We start from the raw sequence: 17,667 nt of genomic DNA on the forward strand, positions 1-17,667 counted from the left end.
TATTAAACTATCCCCTATACTAATCATATATTATATAACTTACTAAATGTCTATATATATAGACAATTGGAAAAGAATGAATAAACATGCATAATGATCATGTGAAAAACTATGAATATGCATTCTTAAACGTTCCAAGTTGCTTTCACAATACGCATTCGGAATACGCATTCATATACATTAAAGATGAGTTTCAAGTCATTATTATTTTCACAATACGCACATATATATAAAAGATGACACTTCTATATATTACCCATGTTTTCGTTTTCAATGCACAAAATATAACCCATTAACTGTGTACTGTACTCTGAACCCTAAACCAGAACTTTAAACCTTAACTGACATGGTTCTAATAGATGTGATTTATGATTTATTTTGATTTATTTTATATTTTACTGGAAGCTTTTGACGCATAATTATAATTACCTTCCAAGTTATCCATACTGCAATGGTAATCAATTGTAGAAATTCTATAGATTAATTATAATCAGACTTTGACTCGTATGTCTGTGTAGATAACTTTTCTGTGTAGATAACTTTTTATTTTATAAATGTATATATAACTTTGATATTATCTCAAATATTTTAATACATGATTTACATTTTAGTATTATATAACTCTATAATCTTATTGGTTAGGTTTCTTATTCGACATTATTAATGTATAATGATTTTTTATAAACTCCACTTTGTTATTAATTGTTATTACATACTAATATATTTTCAAGTTCAGTACAATAAATTCATAATATAAAATAATGAAATAGACAATCTTCTTCACTATATATATATTTTTAATTTCTATAGTTTTCATACAATAAATTTTTTAAAAATTATTACCCTATAGATATGATATTTGTGTAGGATAATTTATATTTTTATATTGTGTTTAAAACATACTTTAGCATCTATTATTTTACTATACTGCATAATTTTATAAGTAAATACATTTTTCAGTTTAAATAATTTAGTCCTATTATTTTAGTATATTTTATACATAGAGCATCTATCGTATTATTTTAGTATATGATATTTTTAGATGTTATGATATTAAGTATTTTTTTGTTATTAACTTAAATTTTCAAAATATTATACCACTTTGATTTTTGCAACATATTTTTCTCGTGTTGCATTTCAAAAAAAATATAATTTAGCAACCATGATTTTATCGCTTATAAAATTTGAAATATTATCATTTGAGTTTGAAATATTTATCTTCAAAATTGTATACTTGGTCAAGCTAAATTTGAAAAATTACATAACTATATATTTTTAAGCTTGGAAAATTATATGACTTTTTTTTTGTTACTAAACTAAAGCATTATTTTATACAAATCTGAAATTTTGTCAAAATGTTTTATATTTTCTAAACATATTTGGCTACAAATAATAATAAAAAGTAATTATATAGTTAAAATTGATTTCTTATTAGTATGTTTAATGAATTATTAAAATTTTAAAATTTTCAAATAATATTTTTTTAAACAACACTTAAAGTAAAGGTTAGTTATATAATATTATAATTTATATAATCATTTTTGGATAATATATTGTTGTGATTTTCAAAATAAATAAATAGGTAATATATAGTTCTAGATGATGTGATCTTGGGTTGATTTATGAAGCTATGGACATGAAAAACATACCTAAATTGACCCATAATGTTTGCTAACACGTCCATCCAATTTTTATAAGTTACAAGCCCAAATAGATTCATAAACAAGAGGTTTATTTGCTGTCCAAAGAGAGTGACGAAAATTAAGTGTTTAATTGCGAGGAAAGCTTCTCTCTCTTGCATGCAAGAAATGTTTGTTTCAAGAACCTTCTCTCTCCTCCATGCACTAATTTTATCATTTCCCATGTAATAAATATCTAGCTTTGTGAGCAAGTTTAGTTTTATTATAAATAAGTTGTAATATGTATCGAAATGAATAAGAGTTGAGTTTATATTTTTGAAAACCTTGAGAGTGATTCTCAAACATGTGTTTCGATCATGGTGTGTCATATCCATTGGTCAAAACTTTTCTGATTGTTGGTGTGTAATATCCTTCGGTCTAACTTGGTCTAATCTAGTGCGTCATATCTAGAGACGACCATTATAGTGTAGTATCAAGAGACTTTTCGTCCCTCTTGTGTCACCTCCGATCAACATCCCTTGATCGTTTGTTGCTTTCTAGCTTATTCGGTGCAAGACTTATCCCCCTTACCAATTTCAGAGTGTATTTCTTGGGAGGATTTCATTAGTAGATATAAAAGTTTAACATATGTTAACAATTTTAATTTTTGTATAAAAATATTACATATTTTACGAATTTTAATCCTCTTAAACGGTGAATGAAATTTTATTTATTAATTTAAATGAAATGATTTTTTACAAATATGTTAATTTACCAATTTAGTATAATTATCATATTTAATTCATAAATTACTTTTATTTTTATATAATATAAAATAATTATTAATTTTATAAAGATAGCATATAATTATTATTTTTATGATAAAGTTTATTTAAAATTAATTTATAATAATTATATTACTAATTACGAAATTAAGCAATGCATTAATTTAAAAGATATATATTTAAACTTTTTAGTAATATTTTGTTAGATTTTTTCTCAAAAAGTTAAATTCAAATTAAAAGTTATAATTAAAATTTAAATTTAAAAGATATAATTAAAATTATTAACAATGTTTTAAAAATGTTATATATTTAAAAGTTAAATTTAAATTTAAAAGTTATAATTAAAAGTTATATTTAAATTTACAAATAAAACTTATTTATTAGTAATATTTATAAAATTATTAACAATGTTTTTAAAATGTTATATATTTAAAATATTAAATGTAACTAACCAAATAGATGTAATTAATGAAATAGACTGACTTTTTATGGTACATTAAAATTGTAGTTTTCTTTTAGTAGAGAAGATTAGTTTTCTAAACTTTATCATGATTATAAACTATTCGTTTCTGTTTTTTTGTAGCATAATGTTAGGAAATGATTTGGTTGTTTTAGATAATATTGACAGAGTTTTTAAAACTATAGGAAGATGAAAAAAACTGTTTCTGTTTTTTGTTAGCTTAATGAGGAATTTTTTTGTTTGTTCTAGTTAAGATTGTTAGAATGTAAGTTAAAAAAACATTAACGAGTTTTATTTTATATGAAAATTTGGTAATTCCATACAACATTGTTTGTCACATTCCATTTCAATGTGTCAGTATTATTTTTAGATATTGGAAAGAATAATAAATTCAAATACCGAATAACTAAGAGACAATATTGCCATTGGAAACTTAATCTTTTTTTTATTATTTGAGGAGCATTATTAACAATTAACCTTATCCCCATGTGTGATTAACCAAAATGCCATTACTTATGTGTCATCATGAGAATCATTCTCACAACCTTTATTAAATAATCCTTCTTTGCCTAGACTAATTACATGTAATGCCATTATTTATTATTTGGATCCTTTCATACAATATACAATATGATTCTTTATTGCATTACTAAAAACCAATTGATAGTTGTAAATAATATATGAATTGTGATTACATTACTAAAATTATGGTGTACACTGACGGTTATTAACAATACACTTAGACAACTTAGACAACTACGAAAGGTTGTCTTTCCCAAATGTGGTGTGGCATAATATTAGTGTATTTTTTGATGTGTATACTGCATTATTTTACAAATTCGTAGTATAATATTAGTGGATTCTTCGATATATATGTTGTATTATTTTATAGAAGTTAGCATGCATTAAGTGTATTTGTGTTAGCTATTATATCATGGCTATATAACAAATTTCGATAGCTAAGACAAAAATCCATATTTTTATAATATATTGTTAATAATCATGTTCTTGAGTGATTGTAAAATACATTCAAGAACGAATTCCATATTAAATTGTTTGCAATCCCTTAACTTTTGCAACAAGACTTTTTTATTATAAAATTAACATAAATGCTGACAGACATCAATTTGGAAATTTATATAATTCTTTCCGGTTAAGTTTAAAGTCAAATATCATGTTCTTTACGATTCATAAATGATACATGACATTTTTTAGGGACACGATTCATAATTATGTTCTACTATAAACATTGGTACGTGCCATTAATTTTGATTAATTTTTTTTGTATTTGATGAGATACGTGACATTTATTTTGGGATTGAGCAATAGAAACTCGATTATATTATAAAATCAAAATATCGTATATAAAAATTTTAAACGCAATCTCGAGTGATTGTAAAATACATTCAAAAAGGAATGACATATTAAATTTCTTTCAATCCTTTAACTTTTGCAACAAGATTTTTTTATTACGAAATTAACATAAATGGTGATAGACATTAAATATGGAAATTTATATAATTATTTCCGGTTAAGGTTAAAGTCAAATATCATTTTTAATATGAAATTCTTTTATTTTGGCTCCTTTCAAAAATCCATATTTTTATAATATATTGTTAATAATCATGTTCTTGAGTGATTGTAAAATACATTCAAACACGAATTCCATAATAAATTGTTTGCAATCCCTTAACTTTTGCAGCAAGACTTTTTTATTACAAAATTAACTTAAATGCTGACAGACGTTAATTTGGAATTTTATATAATTCTTTCCAGTTAAGTTTAAAGTCAAATATCATGTTCTTTACAATTCATAAATGATACTTGACATTTTTTAGGGACACGATTCATAATTATGTTCTACTATAAACATTGGTACGTGACATTAATTTTGATTAATTTTTTTCGTATTTTATGGGATATGTGACATTTATTTTGGGATTGAGCAATAGAAACTCGATTATATTGTAAAATCAGAATGTCGTATATAAAAAATTTAAACGCAATCTCGAGTGATTGTAAAATACATTCAAAAAGGAATGACATATTAAATCTCTTTCAATCCTTTAACTTTTGCAACAAGATTTTTTTATTACGAAATTAACATAAATGGTGATAGACATTAACTATGGAAATTTATATAATTCTTTCCGGTTAAGGTTAAAGTCAAATATCATTTTTAATATGGACTTCTTTTATTTTAGCTCCTTGCATATAATACTTTCTTTAATTGTATGGAAATGTACGAACAATTAGGGATTTGCAACATTCCTTTGTGGCAATGGGATATTCATTTTTTTTCAAATCTCATGGGTCAGAACTTTATTAGTTGTGTATATATATCATACTATCCTAATATATACGGTATTACAACCTAAACGTTTCAAAACTAGCAAAGAAAATGAGTGGGATGAATTTCATCTCTGACTTGAGCCAAATAAGTCTTTGTGGAAGATGGGTGAAAGTCATAAAACTTTGGAAGCAGTATTCGGCTGCTGGTGGAGAGACCCGTGAAATGGTTTTCTTATGCTATATATTCTTTAAATCTTAAAAAAAATCAAATGTTACTTCTGCTAATCTATATAGGGGTGTTCAATTTTGATGTCAGTTCGGTTTCTTCGGTTTTTTCGGTTTTTCGGTATTCCAGTTTATAAAAAATAGCTACTATATTAAAGACCATATCTATTTTGGTTTGGTCCGGTTTATATACAGCCAGTTTCCGATTTATTTGATTTTATACCAAAATACCATAAATATAATCTTTTATAACATTTTGTCTTTAATAACATTTTGTTTCAAAAAAATGATCTTTTATAATTTTGTAAATTTTAATTTATATAATTAAATATTGGCTTTAATAAAACACGAAGATATTTTCGTTTTTAAATCGACTATTTATTTTTACAATTTAAAATAATTAGTAAACATATTAAGTTGATAACAATAATATTTTCTATAGAATAGAAAAATTAGCAATCCATAATATTATTAACTAAATATTAGTGTACATATATGTCAGCGTAAAAAACTTGACAATACTGTAAAGCATTCTCACAATTGTTTACAATGGCTGGTAGTAGCCAATTTTTGGTTTCCTTTTCGCCGGGATCTGCTCGAAAATTCTCAACAGATTTTGTCCGTCGGAAATTCCATCGAGAATGACTTTGTTTTCTTGGAGTATATTTAAAACTCTAAATTTAATCTTGATATAATGGCCAACAACCAATTCCCCTAGAGCATTTATTTTTGTTATTAGTTACCCCATTGATGAAAGATCCATAACAAATTCCGTACTTACTCTATATTTAATTTCTTTCTATAATAAAAATTTTAGTTTATATAACAAAATTTATTGGTAACTTAATGTAATTTAGTGTTATATATTATATAACTTTATAATACCTATTTTTATATGGTTTATATATTATTACTATAAATTTTGTATTTTTGTAACAAATTATTTTGAAAGCATTATTACGTATACTTTATATATTGTTTTCTAAACAAAATTTATATAGAAGAAAATTAAATTGGACTTATATATGGTAGATAAGATCAAATTTGAGATACCATTAAAACAACAAAAAATGTTTTTTTAAACAATAATACATTGTACTTCAAAATAATTTTGTAGTAAAGATGAGAATAATTTCATTAACATAATTTCAAGTAAAGATGATAAATTACTGAAATACAATAGTTAGATAAACAAGTTTTTTTATTTATTTAAAATAGAAATGAATCTTTCTAACAAAAAATCTTCTTAAAATCTTTGTAAAATGTATTTTTTGAAAATTAATCAATTTATTTTCTATAATTTTAATTTTTTTTATAATTATCTATTGATGGAATAATATATTTTTGAAATTATGCAGATTTAATAATATTTTGATGGAACAAAAAGAGAATTAAATATGTTGTTAGGATTTTATTAAAAAAAATAATAATAATATAACCAACTTTTTAGGAGATGATCCTTTAAAAAAAATATCACACATGAAAAAAAAATATGACTTTTATTTTAATAGTAATAGATGAAATCAACTATTGATACTCCAAGATAAATGACATATATGGAGACCTGCACGTCAAATCCATGATCAAATAGTATGGCTGTGGGTTTGATTGGTATACTCGGAATTTTTTTTTTTTTGTGAACTACTCGAAAACTAACATGGAGTAAAAAAGAGATGAAAGAGAAAAAATAGAGTAAATTGTTTTACTCTAACTAAACTCAAAGTAAAATTGTGTGTTTGTTCTTTTAAAATAGTAACTAAAATAAATAGGTGAAATAGTATTTCATTTGATTGATAAATTTTCAGTGGAATTTGGAATAATGTAAAAATTAAAGTAAATATTTACTCTATGTCAACCACACAATCACAGTCTATATAAACCAAAGGTACCAAAAAATTGAAATTCAAAACCATGAAAAATAGAAAAAACTTCAAGTAACCCTAAGATACACCAGTCACCTATAGACTAATTGTACTAATCATAAATTAACATTAAATTAAATCGGTTATACTAGTTAAACAAAATTCTGGATAATACATAATTGAATGATTTGCTTACTTGTGCATAGGATCTTCCAAGTATATTGCAGTTTTTGTATTAAGTGTTTTCTCAATAATTGCAACTATTAGTACCAAAATTTTCAGGAAAGACCTAACGTGGAAAACGTGAGGTTTGGATAGGTTAGTTGAAACTTGAAAGAAATCGAATTACCGATGGACACCTGGGCAGACAAAGCCTAATAAACTCGGTAATAAATAGTGTAGTTAGAGCATGATTAATGCTCGGGTAGGGCCTAATATGGGGAACCAAAATAAATTCTTATAAAAAGACCAAATCTTTCAAATGAAATGAAGTGTTTTGTCGGTAAGCTGTGAAATGAGTTAGCTACTATTTCACATCTCTATTTTTTTTTAATAAAAGGGCTAGTATCTGACATTTAATTACATTATATTGTGAAAGTATATTCAACGACTTTGTATTCACTATTCCGAACAACAAAAAATCTAGTAAAATCCATGAATCAATTTCCACTTTGGACTTCTTACAAAAATGTAGTTCTATAAAGAGGGGACAAAATAACATATCATTTGTGAATAAGCTCAAGGTTTTATCCAGCTTTGACATACAACATTTCTTTTTTTCTCCCAAGAGTGAGTAAATTCGAAAGTAATAATTCGTCCCTCCTAAACTTGATAATCTCATAGCTTCCTCAATTGCTTCACTGAACTTGTTCTAAAAGTTCAGGTTTTGGAATATGGACGTTAACCAGCCGAGAGAGATGTATCCAGGGATGTGGCGGTATCCTATGAATCCCGACTTTTGTTGTATCTACAGAGTCCCGAACCGTCTACGTGAAGTAAACCCAGAACCCTACACGCCTCAACTTGTCCTCATTGGACCTCTTCACCATTCAGTAAAATCTCAAGCTCTCAAGGCTCTTTATCTTGGAGATGATATCACATACACAAAGTCAATGGCCTACTTAGACATGGAAGAGCATAAGAAGACTTACCTAGCAGAATTCGCAGCAAGGATTGAAGGGGAAACCACCATCGATGAATTAAGAAGAATGATCAAAGAAGAGGAAGAGACAATCAGGGCAAGCTATCAAGAATCAACAGCATGGATTCAATCCCCAGAATTCGTGGAGATGGTCCTCCACGACTCTGTTTTCATTATAGAGTTCATACTGAGGTTTAGCGGAGTAGTAGATAAGAATGGAGATCCTCTCCTGGCCGGTCTATCTCTTGGAATCACAGTCTATTATGATCTCATCTTGCTCGAGAACCAGCTTCCTTTTTTTATCCTTGAGAAACTCTTCAATCCAATTGTCACAAGAATCTGGCCGCACCTAATTACATTCCGGGACCTAATCATCATCTTCTTCGGATTCCAAGGTAAAATCCGAAGGAGTTCCAAATTTAAACATTTCACTGATTTGATCAGGTGTGTTCGCGTGGAGACACTTCCTAACCTTGATGTTTGGAAATCGAAATCCAAACCCATAGAGCATATGTATAATGCGGATAAGCTAGATAGTGGGGGAGTAAAATTTAAGGCAGTAGGAGATGAGTTATCGTTATGTGTGAGCTTCAAGAATGGTTGTTTGAAGATTCCTTGTCTGACGGTTGATGACAGCCTTGAGATGAAACTAAGAAACATAATGGCTCTTGAGCAGTGCCATTACCCTAACAACGCCCACGTATGTAGCTACGCCTTATTCCTAGATTATCTAATTGACACTGATAAAGACGTTGACTTGCTTCTCGAGAAAGGTAACTCATTTATCCTTATTTATATCAGTATAAATATAAAATGTGTGTGTATTGAATGATTTGTGGTGGTTTCGGGTTTGAAAGGAATACTAAAAAGCCCGCTAAAGTTGCGCAGATGGTGAACAAGCTCGTGACAGGCATCGTAGATCCTGGTTCTTACTATTATGATATAGCGGGTAAAGTGAACGAGTACTATAGAAACCCGATGAATAGGTCAAAGGCCATCCTCAAGCGTGTGTATTTTGGTAACCCGTGGACAGAGACAGCCACCATCGCAGCCACGTTTCTATTAGTGATGACACTTATCCAGACTTGGGCATCAATCGTTCAGGTTAAGGAGAGCGAACCTTAGAGATGTCGTTGCATCTCTATCTCTATCTCTAGATCGTTTCCACTTTCCAACTTTGTCGTGGGTACTACGTTATTTCTAAATAATCTTGCAGATTAATATTATTCTTCTTCTGTATTTTCTACCTCTCTTTTATGATAGTTAATCTGTATCCTGAAGCTATTATGACATTGGTATAAGAGTCGTTATGATAATGTTTTAGATGATACTGAAAAGTTTGACAATACCACATGAGATTTCACAAAAAAGAAGAACAAAGTATAAGACATGCTCGAACCACTAGCAGCAACCACGAAAATTAAATAGTTTCACTCGATGCATGAAACTTCCGAAGAGTTGTTCCTTAATCATCTCCTAGTTCAATTGAATGACACTGGAATTCATTCTAAAATCCAAATACATTCAATTCCATTAAATGTTAATATTCAATAACCCGATAGGTTTCTATCTTATAATATTGGGGATAACCGAACCAAACCGGAATCGAATCAATGACCGAATGGGTACCCGAAATAACCAAAATATTTAAAGTCTATTATAAATCTCAAAAAGTTAGATAAAATTTAAATTCAATACTGAAATATTCAAATCTCAGTGGTTGTAGTTTTAAAATTTAACCTTTTATTTTATTTTTTTTGGTACTTTAAATATTTTGAAAACTTTTGGGGTACTTCGGATATTTATTATTCTTGTAATTCATGTAGTTTGGGTATTTTTGGGTATTTTTGGGCAGTTTGGATACAAAAGTAACCGGAATCGAATCGGACAAAATAATATTTTGGATATTTACCGGTTCCTGAAATAATTATCCATACCAAACCGATTTTAGGGTGGTTCTTGTTTGGTTACCTCCAATCCAAAACCAAAAATCCGAAATCCAAATTAACCGAAAACCGAATGTTTTTCCAGCATCTTGGAGCTAAGTACATCATAAGTGGAAAGAGATCAATGATTTTTAACTGATTTTAAGAGGACTAACCAGGTGGATCCCGTGGCGCTAAAAAAAGCTACACATGTGGTGGCTATTGCCGACGAAGAGTGATGCGATGCACCAAGTCTTTAAATTCATTAGGATTTCACAATAAATCCAGTTGATGTTTTTGCCGTTGTTTCGAAGTGGAGAAGTTTTGGTAATATGCAGCAACCAGAACTCTAAGCATCATAAGAGTTATGGAGAATCCTAGGGAGTCTCTTAAGTCTACTACTCAAGAAGTTCATTTGGCTATGCCCAAGACCGTCCCTATTGCAACCATTAGCCTAACATCCTAGATAAAATTATTGTAGGGCAAGTGGTATCACTATTGTCTCTTTGCTTTAGCTGATGTGGAGGCGAATTTTCTTGGTGATAAAATTATTGTAGGGCAAGTGGTAACACCCTCTTCTTTTGTTTCCTGATCATGTGGGTTATTGTGGAGCTTAGAAATGTTACTACTTGCATCACATTCTTGCTGCTGCTGTTGTGGTGGAAAACCGTGGAAGTATTATGTTTTGCTTTTTTGTAGTGGTGAAGGCGAATCAGTACACATCGATAACAAGTGTGATGCTACTGGACTGCTGGGCGATCCCTTGCGTTTTGGTGTTGACTTTTGTTTTTCTGAAAACAAAATACAGTTCGATGAAGATTACTGGTGTGGCTCTCTGTATCCTTGGTGTTGTTATGGTAGTCTTCTCTAACGTTCACCGCAGGGAGTCGAGGAGGTAATAGTGGAAACTTATGACAATAAACTTTAGAGGTTCTTTTTGGTACTGGCACGATGTTTCTTTGATATTTGCACGTGCAAATGATCCATAACTTTCTTGATCCATACCTTGGAGATGATCTAGATATTATTTAAGAATCTTTTGTAATCGAGCAGTGAGAAAGATTCAGTTTATCATTGTCTCTTGTTATTCTCAACTGATTCGTTGCTTCTACTTGCTAACACAGTTGAGCTTATGACCTTTGGATTTTTAGGCGCAATTATTAGTGCCATTCAGATGTATCCTTCACACAAATTATATCTTTTTTTTTATGTTTCTTAGACTTGTATGCACATTCTTCAGGAAGCTCTCCTTGACTTGTCTCTAGATGCATATTTGAACGTGGTGAGCTCAAAGCTGTTGAGTGGTCAGCTGAGAATGTAAGTTTCAATATCCACAAACCAAAGTCTTTGTTTCTTTATCAGTACAAACTTTTATCGTTTCTTTCTACACTTTCAGCCACTTCCTTTTCCTAGATTCGCAGTCTCGATGTTTCTCTCCTACTCATTACTCCCGGTTTTGCTCAAGGCATGACACAAAACCGGCTTTACTCTCTGTTTCCATGTTCAAAAGCCTCTCAAACATTAACATAAAATATGATCATCTCAGACCAGTGGTTCAGCGATGTTCACCCTCTCGTTACTCACATCAGACATGTGGGCTGTTTTGATCCGCATTTTCGCTTATCATGAGAAGGTTAGCTCACTTTGTACCTCAAAGAAATTTTCTGTGTCTTAGCAACCAACGGATGAGACCAGTTTGCCATGTATGTGTATTAATTTTAAGTTTGATTGGCTCTACTACCTGGCATTTGCTACTACAGCTATTGTTGTGACGGATGTGAGAAGATATAGATTAGCAGATGGATAAACAATAAAGAAAGACACAGAGATTTAACGTGGTTCACCCCTAACGGCTACGTCCACGGGCAAAAAAAGATTTTATTGATGGAGGAATTACAGTGATCTGTCTACAAGAAGATCAGATCTAGTTTCTCTACGGCTGCTAACTAGGTTTAGAGGAGGCACAAGATATATATAGTTGTGTCCCAGAAAATCCTAGCACTAGTGGGCCTAAAAAGACTAAGGCCCAACAGATTCAAGGCATTATTCAACAAATCTCCACCTTGACTTGAATCCTCCATAATCAGATGTACCAGAATGCACTTCTTCATGCTCAAAATACAGATGTACCAGACTCTCTCTTTGCTCAGATGTTCCGTCGAACTCAGATGTCAGATGTCCCGTCGGACCAGATACTCCTCAGATCCAGATGCCCTCACTTAGGCCAGATGCTCTCTTCGAGCCAGATACCCCTCAGGGCCAAACGCCCATCAGGGCCAGATTTAACAGCTTGAGATGTTTAGCAAATCAAGACAATGCTTGAACTTGCTATGAGGAACCGACTTAGTGAACATATCCGCAGGATTATCAGCTGTTCCTACCTTCTTCACTTCAATCCTCATCTCATCTCTCAGAAAATGGTATCTTACATCGATATGCTTGATTCTCTCATGATGAACCTGATCCTTGGCTAAGCAGATAGTACTTAAGCTATCACATAACACAGTAGCCTGATCATGATGAAGACCAAGATCACTGACCAATCCTCTCAACCATATTGCCTCCTTACCAGCTTCTGTCAATGCCATATACTCTGCCTCAGTTGTAGATAAAGTCACTGTCGACTGCAAAGTTGCCTTCCAGCTCACAACAGAACCACCCAAAGTAAATATGTAACCAGTCATAGATCTCATGTTGTCCACATCTCCTGCATAATCCGAATTAGAATACCCAGTAACCAGTCTCGGATCTTTGTCTCCATAGACAAGACCAATATCAGATGTACCCTTAAGGTGCCGGGAAATCCTCTTCACAGCGATCCAGTGCTCCTTTCGCGGCTGAACCATGAACCTACTCACAACATTGACTGCGTGTGCAAGATCTGGTCTTGTACAAACCATAGCATACATCAAACTTCCTACATCACTAGCATAAGGAACACGTGACATATAATCGATTTCCCCTTCAGACATTTCATCACTCATGGTAGGATGAAAATTTGCAGCACATGGAGTATCGATAGGCTTAACATTAAGCATCCCGAATGTTGTCAAGACCTTTTCAATGTAGGCCTTTTGTGACAAGAACAACTTCTTCTTCGTCCTATCCCTGAAGATCTCCATTCCTAGAATCTTCCTCGCAGCACCCAAATCTTCCATCTCAAACTCAGAACTCAGTAGTTCTTTCAGCTTCTGAACATAACACTTCTTCTTGGCAGCTATCAGCATGTCATCTACATACAGCACCAGGTAGATATACGACTCCTGTCGTAGCCCAACTTGACCATATAGCTGTCAAACCTCTTGTACCACTGTCTAGGAGACTGCTTAAGTCCATACAGCGACTTCCTCAACTTGCACACATGATCTTCTTTACCAGGAAATTGAAAACCCTCAGGCTGAGTCATATAGATCTCCTCCTCAAGCTCTCCATGAAGAAAAGCAGTCTTCACATCAAGTTGCTCCAACTCCAGATTCTGACGTGCTACTATCGCCAATAGCACTCTGATAGAGGTGTGTCTGACCACGGGTGAGAATATCTCATTGTAGTCCACGCATTCTCTTTGACTGAAACCTCTAGCAACAACTCGAGATTTATACTTGACTCCCTCTTCTGGTGACTGACCTTCTTTTAGCTTATAAATCCACTTGCAAGTCACAACTTTTCTCCTAGGTGGTAGTGTGACCAGATCCCATGTGTGATTCTTTTCATGAGATTCCATCTCATCTCCCATTGAAGGAAACCATTTCTCAGATGCATAACTTGAAATGGCTTCTCTGTAAGTAGACGGCTCGTAAGTGTCCACTTCCTCTGCAACCTGTAGTGCATAACCCACCATATCTTCAAACCAATATCTCTCTGGTTGTCTAACATCAACTCTCCTTGGTCTGTCTTTAGCAATACTGCGTTTTTCAGACCCAATACGTTGATTTCCAGAATTGGAAGATTGAGGCTGCTCATCAGACATCGATCGCTCGCTCTCTTCCTGAGGATCGATCGATCTCGTGTTGTCGGACATCGATCGGAGATCTCTGCCATCGCCCAATCCTGTGTCTGGCGTAGATCGATCGCTCCTTGACACTGGATCATTTGATCCTGGGTAGTCTGACTGCACTTCCTGCAGCTCCACCTGCTTGTCAACTTCCTCCTGCTCTGCTTCTGAAATGGACCCAGCTGAAACTTTGAACATAGAACTCTCATCAAACACAACGTTCCTGCTCATAACAACTCGTTTCTCAGATGGAGATCAAACTCTGTATCCCTTTACACCATCTCCATAGCCCATAAACACTCCCTTCTTCGCTCTTGGTTCCAGCTTTCCTTCATTAACATGATAATAAACCGTGCAACCAAAGACTCTCAGAATAGAATAATCAGCAGATCTGCCTGACCAGACCTCATTAGGTATTTGACACTCGATCCCTGTATGCGGTCCAAGATTGATCAAATAACAAGTCGTGTTCACTGCCTCAACCCAAAACCTTTTCTCTAAACCAGCATTAGAAAGCATGCACCTCGCTCTCTCCAGCAATGTCTGGTTCATTCTCTCTGCTACACCATTCTGCTGTGGTGTATACCTGATTGTATGATGCCTAGAAATCCCTGCATCCTTACAAAACTGACTGAACTCTGTTGAACAGAATTCCAGACCATTATCAGTATGAAGCCTCTTAATCTTCTTCTCAGTTTGATTCTCCACCAGTATCTTCCACCTTGAAGCTGTTGAAAGCTTCACTTTTGTGCTTCATGAATGCTACCCAAGTCTTCCTCGAATAGTCATCAATCATGAACACAAAATACATGTGACCCTTCAGCGACTCCACCTTGGAGGGACCCCAACAATCTGAATGGATGTAATCCAGAGTGCCTTTTGTTTTATGAACAACCTTAGGAAACTTCTTTCTGTGCAGCTTCCCAAACACACAGTGCTCACAGAACTCAAGGCTCTTGGTCTTATGACCACAAAGAAGATCCTGCTTCGACAGAATCTGCATCCCACGCTCGCCCATATGTCCAAGCCTCATATGCCACAACTTGTCCATATCTTCCTTGCGAACCTCTAGAGATGCAACATTTACTGAACTTGAAACCGTATAACCTTCCAGCAAATACAAAGTACCATGAATGAAACCTCTGAGAATCACATCTGAACCTCTGTAGACACTCAGAACTCCATCTCCACCTGAATACTTGAAACCTCTGCTATCCAAAAGACTAACTGAGATCAAGTTCTTGGACATAGATGGAACATGTCTAACTCCAGTCAACGTGCAAACTCTATCATCATGTGTCCTGAGCTTAATAGAACCAATTCCTGCAATATCGCAAGCAAAGTCATTCGCCATCTTGATCTTGCCATCAGTCACTGCCTCATACTCTGAGAACCATTCTCTCCTTGGACACATATGATAAGATGCGCATGTGTCCAGTCTGCTTCTTCTTCTTAGGACAATCAGATTTCCAATGTCCTTTCTCTTTGCAGTAATTGCAAATATCAGTTGGTTTAGGACCCTTTGAAAACGACCTTTTGTCTTTCGACTTCTTACCTTTTCCAAAGTTCTTTCCACCACCTACAAACAACTCAGAAGCTTGGTCGTCTGTACCAGAACCAGATGCCTTGTGTCGTAACTCCCTGCTATGAAGTGATGACCTGACTTCCTCCAAACTCATTGTATCCTTACTCCCTATGAATGACTGAACAAAGTTCTCATAGGAGTTTGGTAGTGATACCAACAAAATCAGTGCTGCATCCTCATCTTCCACCTTAACATCAATATTCCTCAGATCCAACAAGATGGAATTTAGACTGTCAAGATGATCTTGGAGTTGTGTACCTTCTTGCATCCTCAGAGCGAAAAGACGTTGTTTCAGAAGTAGCATCTTAGTCAGAGACTTCGTCATGTATAGACTCTCTAACTTCGACCACAAATCAGCTGCAGCATCAACACCGGAAACTTCGATGATGATCTCATCTGCCAGACACAACAAAATTGTTGAATACGCCTTCTCTTCAGTAACCTCCATCTCAGTAATAACAGATTCAACCTTCTTCCCTGACAACGGTGCCCAAAGACCTTGTTGCTTCGGCAACGCCTTCATCTTGATTTGCCAGAGACTGAAACTGTTCCTTCCAGTAAACTTGCCGATCTTCATATTCATCCCAGACATCTTCTCACCAGATTCAACCCGAAGCTCTGATACCAGTTTGTTGTGACGGATGTGAGAAGATAGAGATTAACAGATGGATAAACAATAAAGAAAGACACAGAGATTTAACGTGGTTCACTCCTAACGGCTACGTCCACGGGCAAAGAGAGATTTTATTGATGGAGGAATTACAGAGATCTGTCTACAAGAAGATCAGATCTAGTTTCTCTACGGCTGCTAACTAGGTTTAGAAGAGGCACAAGATATATATAATTGTGTCCCAGAAAACCCTAGCACTAGTGGACCTTAAAAGGCTAAGACCCAACAGATTCAAAGCATTATTCAACAGCTATTGTTCGGATCATATACTCAGTATACAGTCTTTTTCTAGACTTTCTTTTTCAATTATCTCTTCTACAATGACGGCTTCATCGAGAACAACAATCAGTATGTTTTTGCGTTTTTTGTTGATATTCTTCTCTGGAAGGAGAAAGATGAGGAGGACCAAAAAGATGAGCAGAGAATGATGTTGGATGAGGAGGATGGTGAAACACTTGGAGTCAGTTAGTAATTTATAACAACAATTGGGCAACTGTAAAGAGAAAAATGCTCTATTTGATCTTACTTCAATTGTGAGAATAACATAAGTTATTTCAGATTACCAACCTTTATTTTTTTATTGAACTTATTACGACAAGTGTAAGAAGCTGCATTTCCACACTGCTATAGTACTGTCACATGTGCTTATGTACACTAACGTCAGAGCAAATAACTCGTGTAAGCACTATATAAACAAAAGATTACGTTGTGGCTGTATGTCACTTTTACAGTAAATAATAAAGGAGAAAAATCAATTTATTCTTATATACTCTGAAATTTATCCAATCAGATTGAAAAACATGTTCCTTCTATTTCATCTAGTTACTATTAGAGGAGAGTAAAATAGAAAAAAAAATTTACTCCAACTTAAAAATCTACTTTACTCTCTCTCTCTCTCTCCCATTTTCATTTTTCCTCTAATTTCACCTTTTTTTTTTTTTTCCCTCTTATTTACTCCATCTTTCCCAGTCACACATTACTACTATTCAATTTGAAAACAAGGCTTTATCATTGTCCACTACTAACCCACTAAAGATTGGGCTTCTTTGTTAACAAAAGCCCAAACTCATACCTGACACGTGGTAAGGTTTGAATTGGATACTATTAAAAAC

The 17,667-nt window shown here is 33.0% G+C and overlaps 2 protein-coding genes across 4 annotated transcripts; both read left to right on the top strand.

Moving 5' to 3' along the window:
* The first annotated feature begins 7,523 nt into the window (after positions 1–7,523).
* Positions 7,524–9,714, top strand: LOC111212273 (UPF0481 protein At3g47200). 3 transcript variants are annotated; one of them, XM_022713732.2, is made up of 2 exons: positions 7,524–9,201; positions 9,255–9,714. In XM_022713732.2, exons 1-2 carry the CDS (start codon positions 8,137–8,139, stop codon positions 9,507–9,509), a joined length of 1,320 nt encoding a protein of 439 aa, XP_022569453.1. In that variant the 5' UTR covers positions 7,524–8,136; the 3' UTR covers positions 9,510–9,714. The 3 variants fall into 3 exon arrangements, with proteins under 3 accessions (XP_022569453.1, XP_022569452.1, XP_022569451.1); XM_022713731.2 differs by having other exon boundaries at positions 7,529–9,157; positions 9,242–9,714; XM_022713730.2 differs by having other exon boundaries at positions 7,529–9,157; positions 9,273–9,714.
* A 962-nt stretch (positions 9,715–10,676) lies between these two features.
* LOC111212275 (solute carrier family 35 member F1-like) lies at positions 10,677–12,116 on the top strand. Its single transcript, XM_048755771.1, has 8 exons — positions 10,677–10,742; positions 10,791–10,874; positions 10,927–11,024; positions 11,118–11,204; positions 11,575–11,626; positions 11,706–11,774; positions 11,856–11,942; positions 12,033–12,116. The coding sequence occupies exons 1-8, from the start codon at positions 10,677–10,679 to the stop codon at positions 12,114–12,116; spliced, it is 627 nt and encodes a 208-aa protein (XP_048611728.1).
* The last annotated feature ends 5,551 nt before the right edge of the window (positions 12,117–17,667 follow it).

This window comes from Brassica napus, chromosome C4 (assembly GCF_020379485.1).
Source record: "Brassica napus cultivar Da-Ae chromosome C4, Da-Ae, whole genome shotgun sequence".
Taxonomy (NCBI): Eukaryota; Viridiplantae; Streptophyta; class Magnoliopsida; order Brassicales; family Brassicaceae; genus Brassica; species Brassica napus.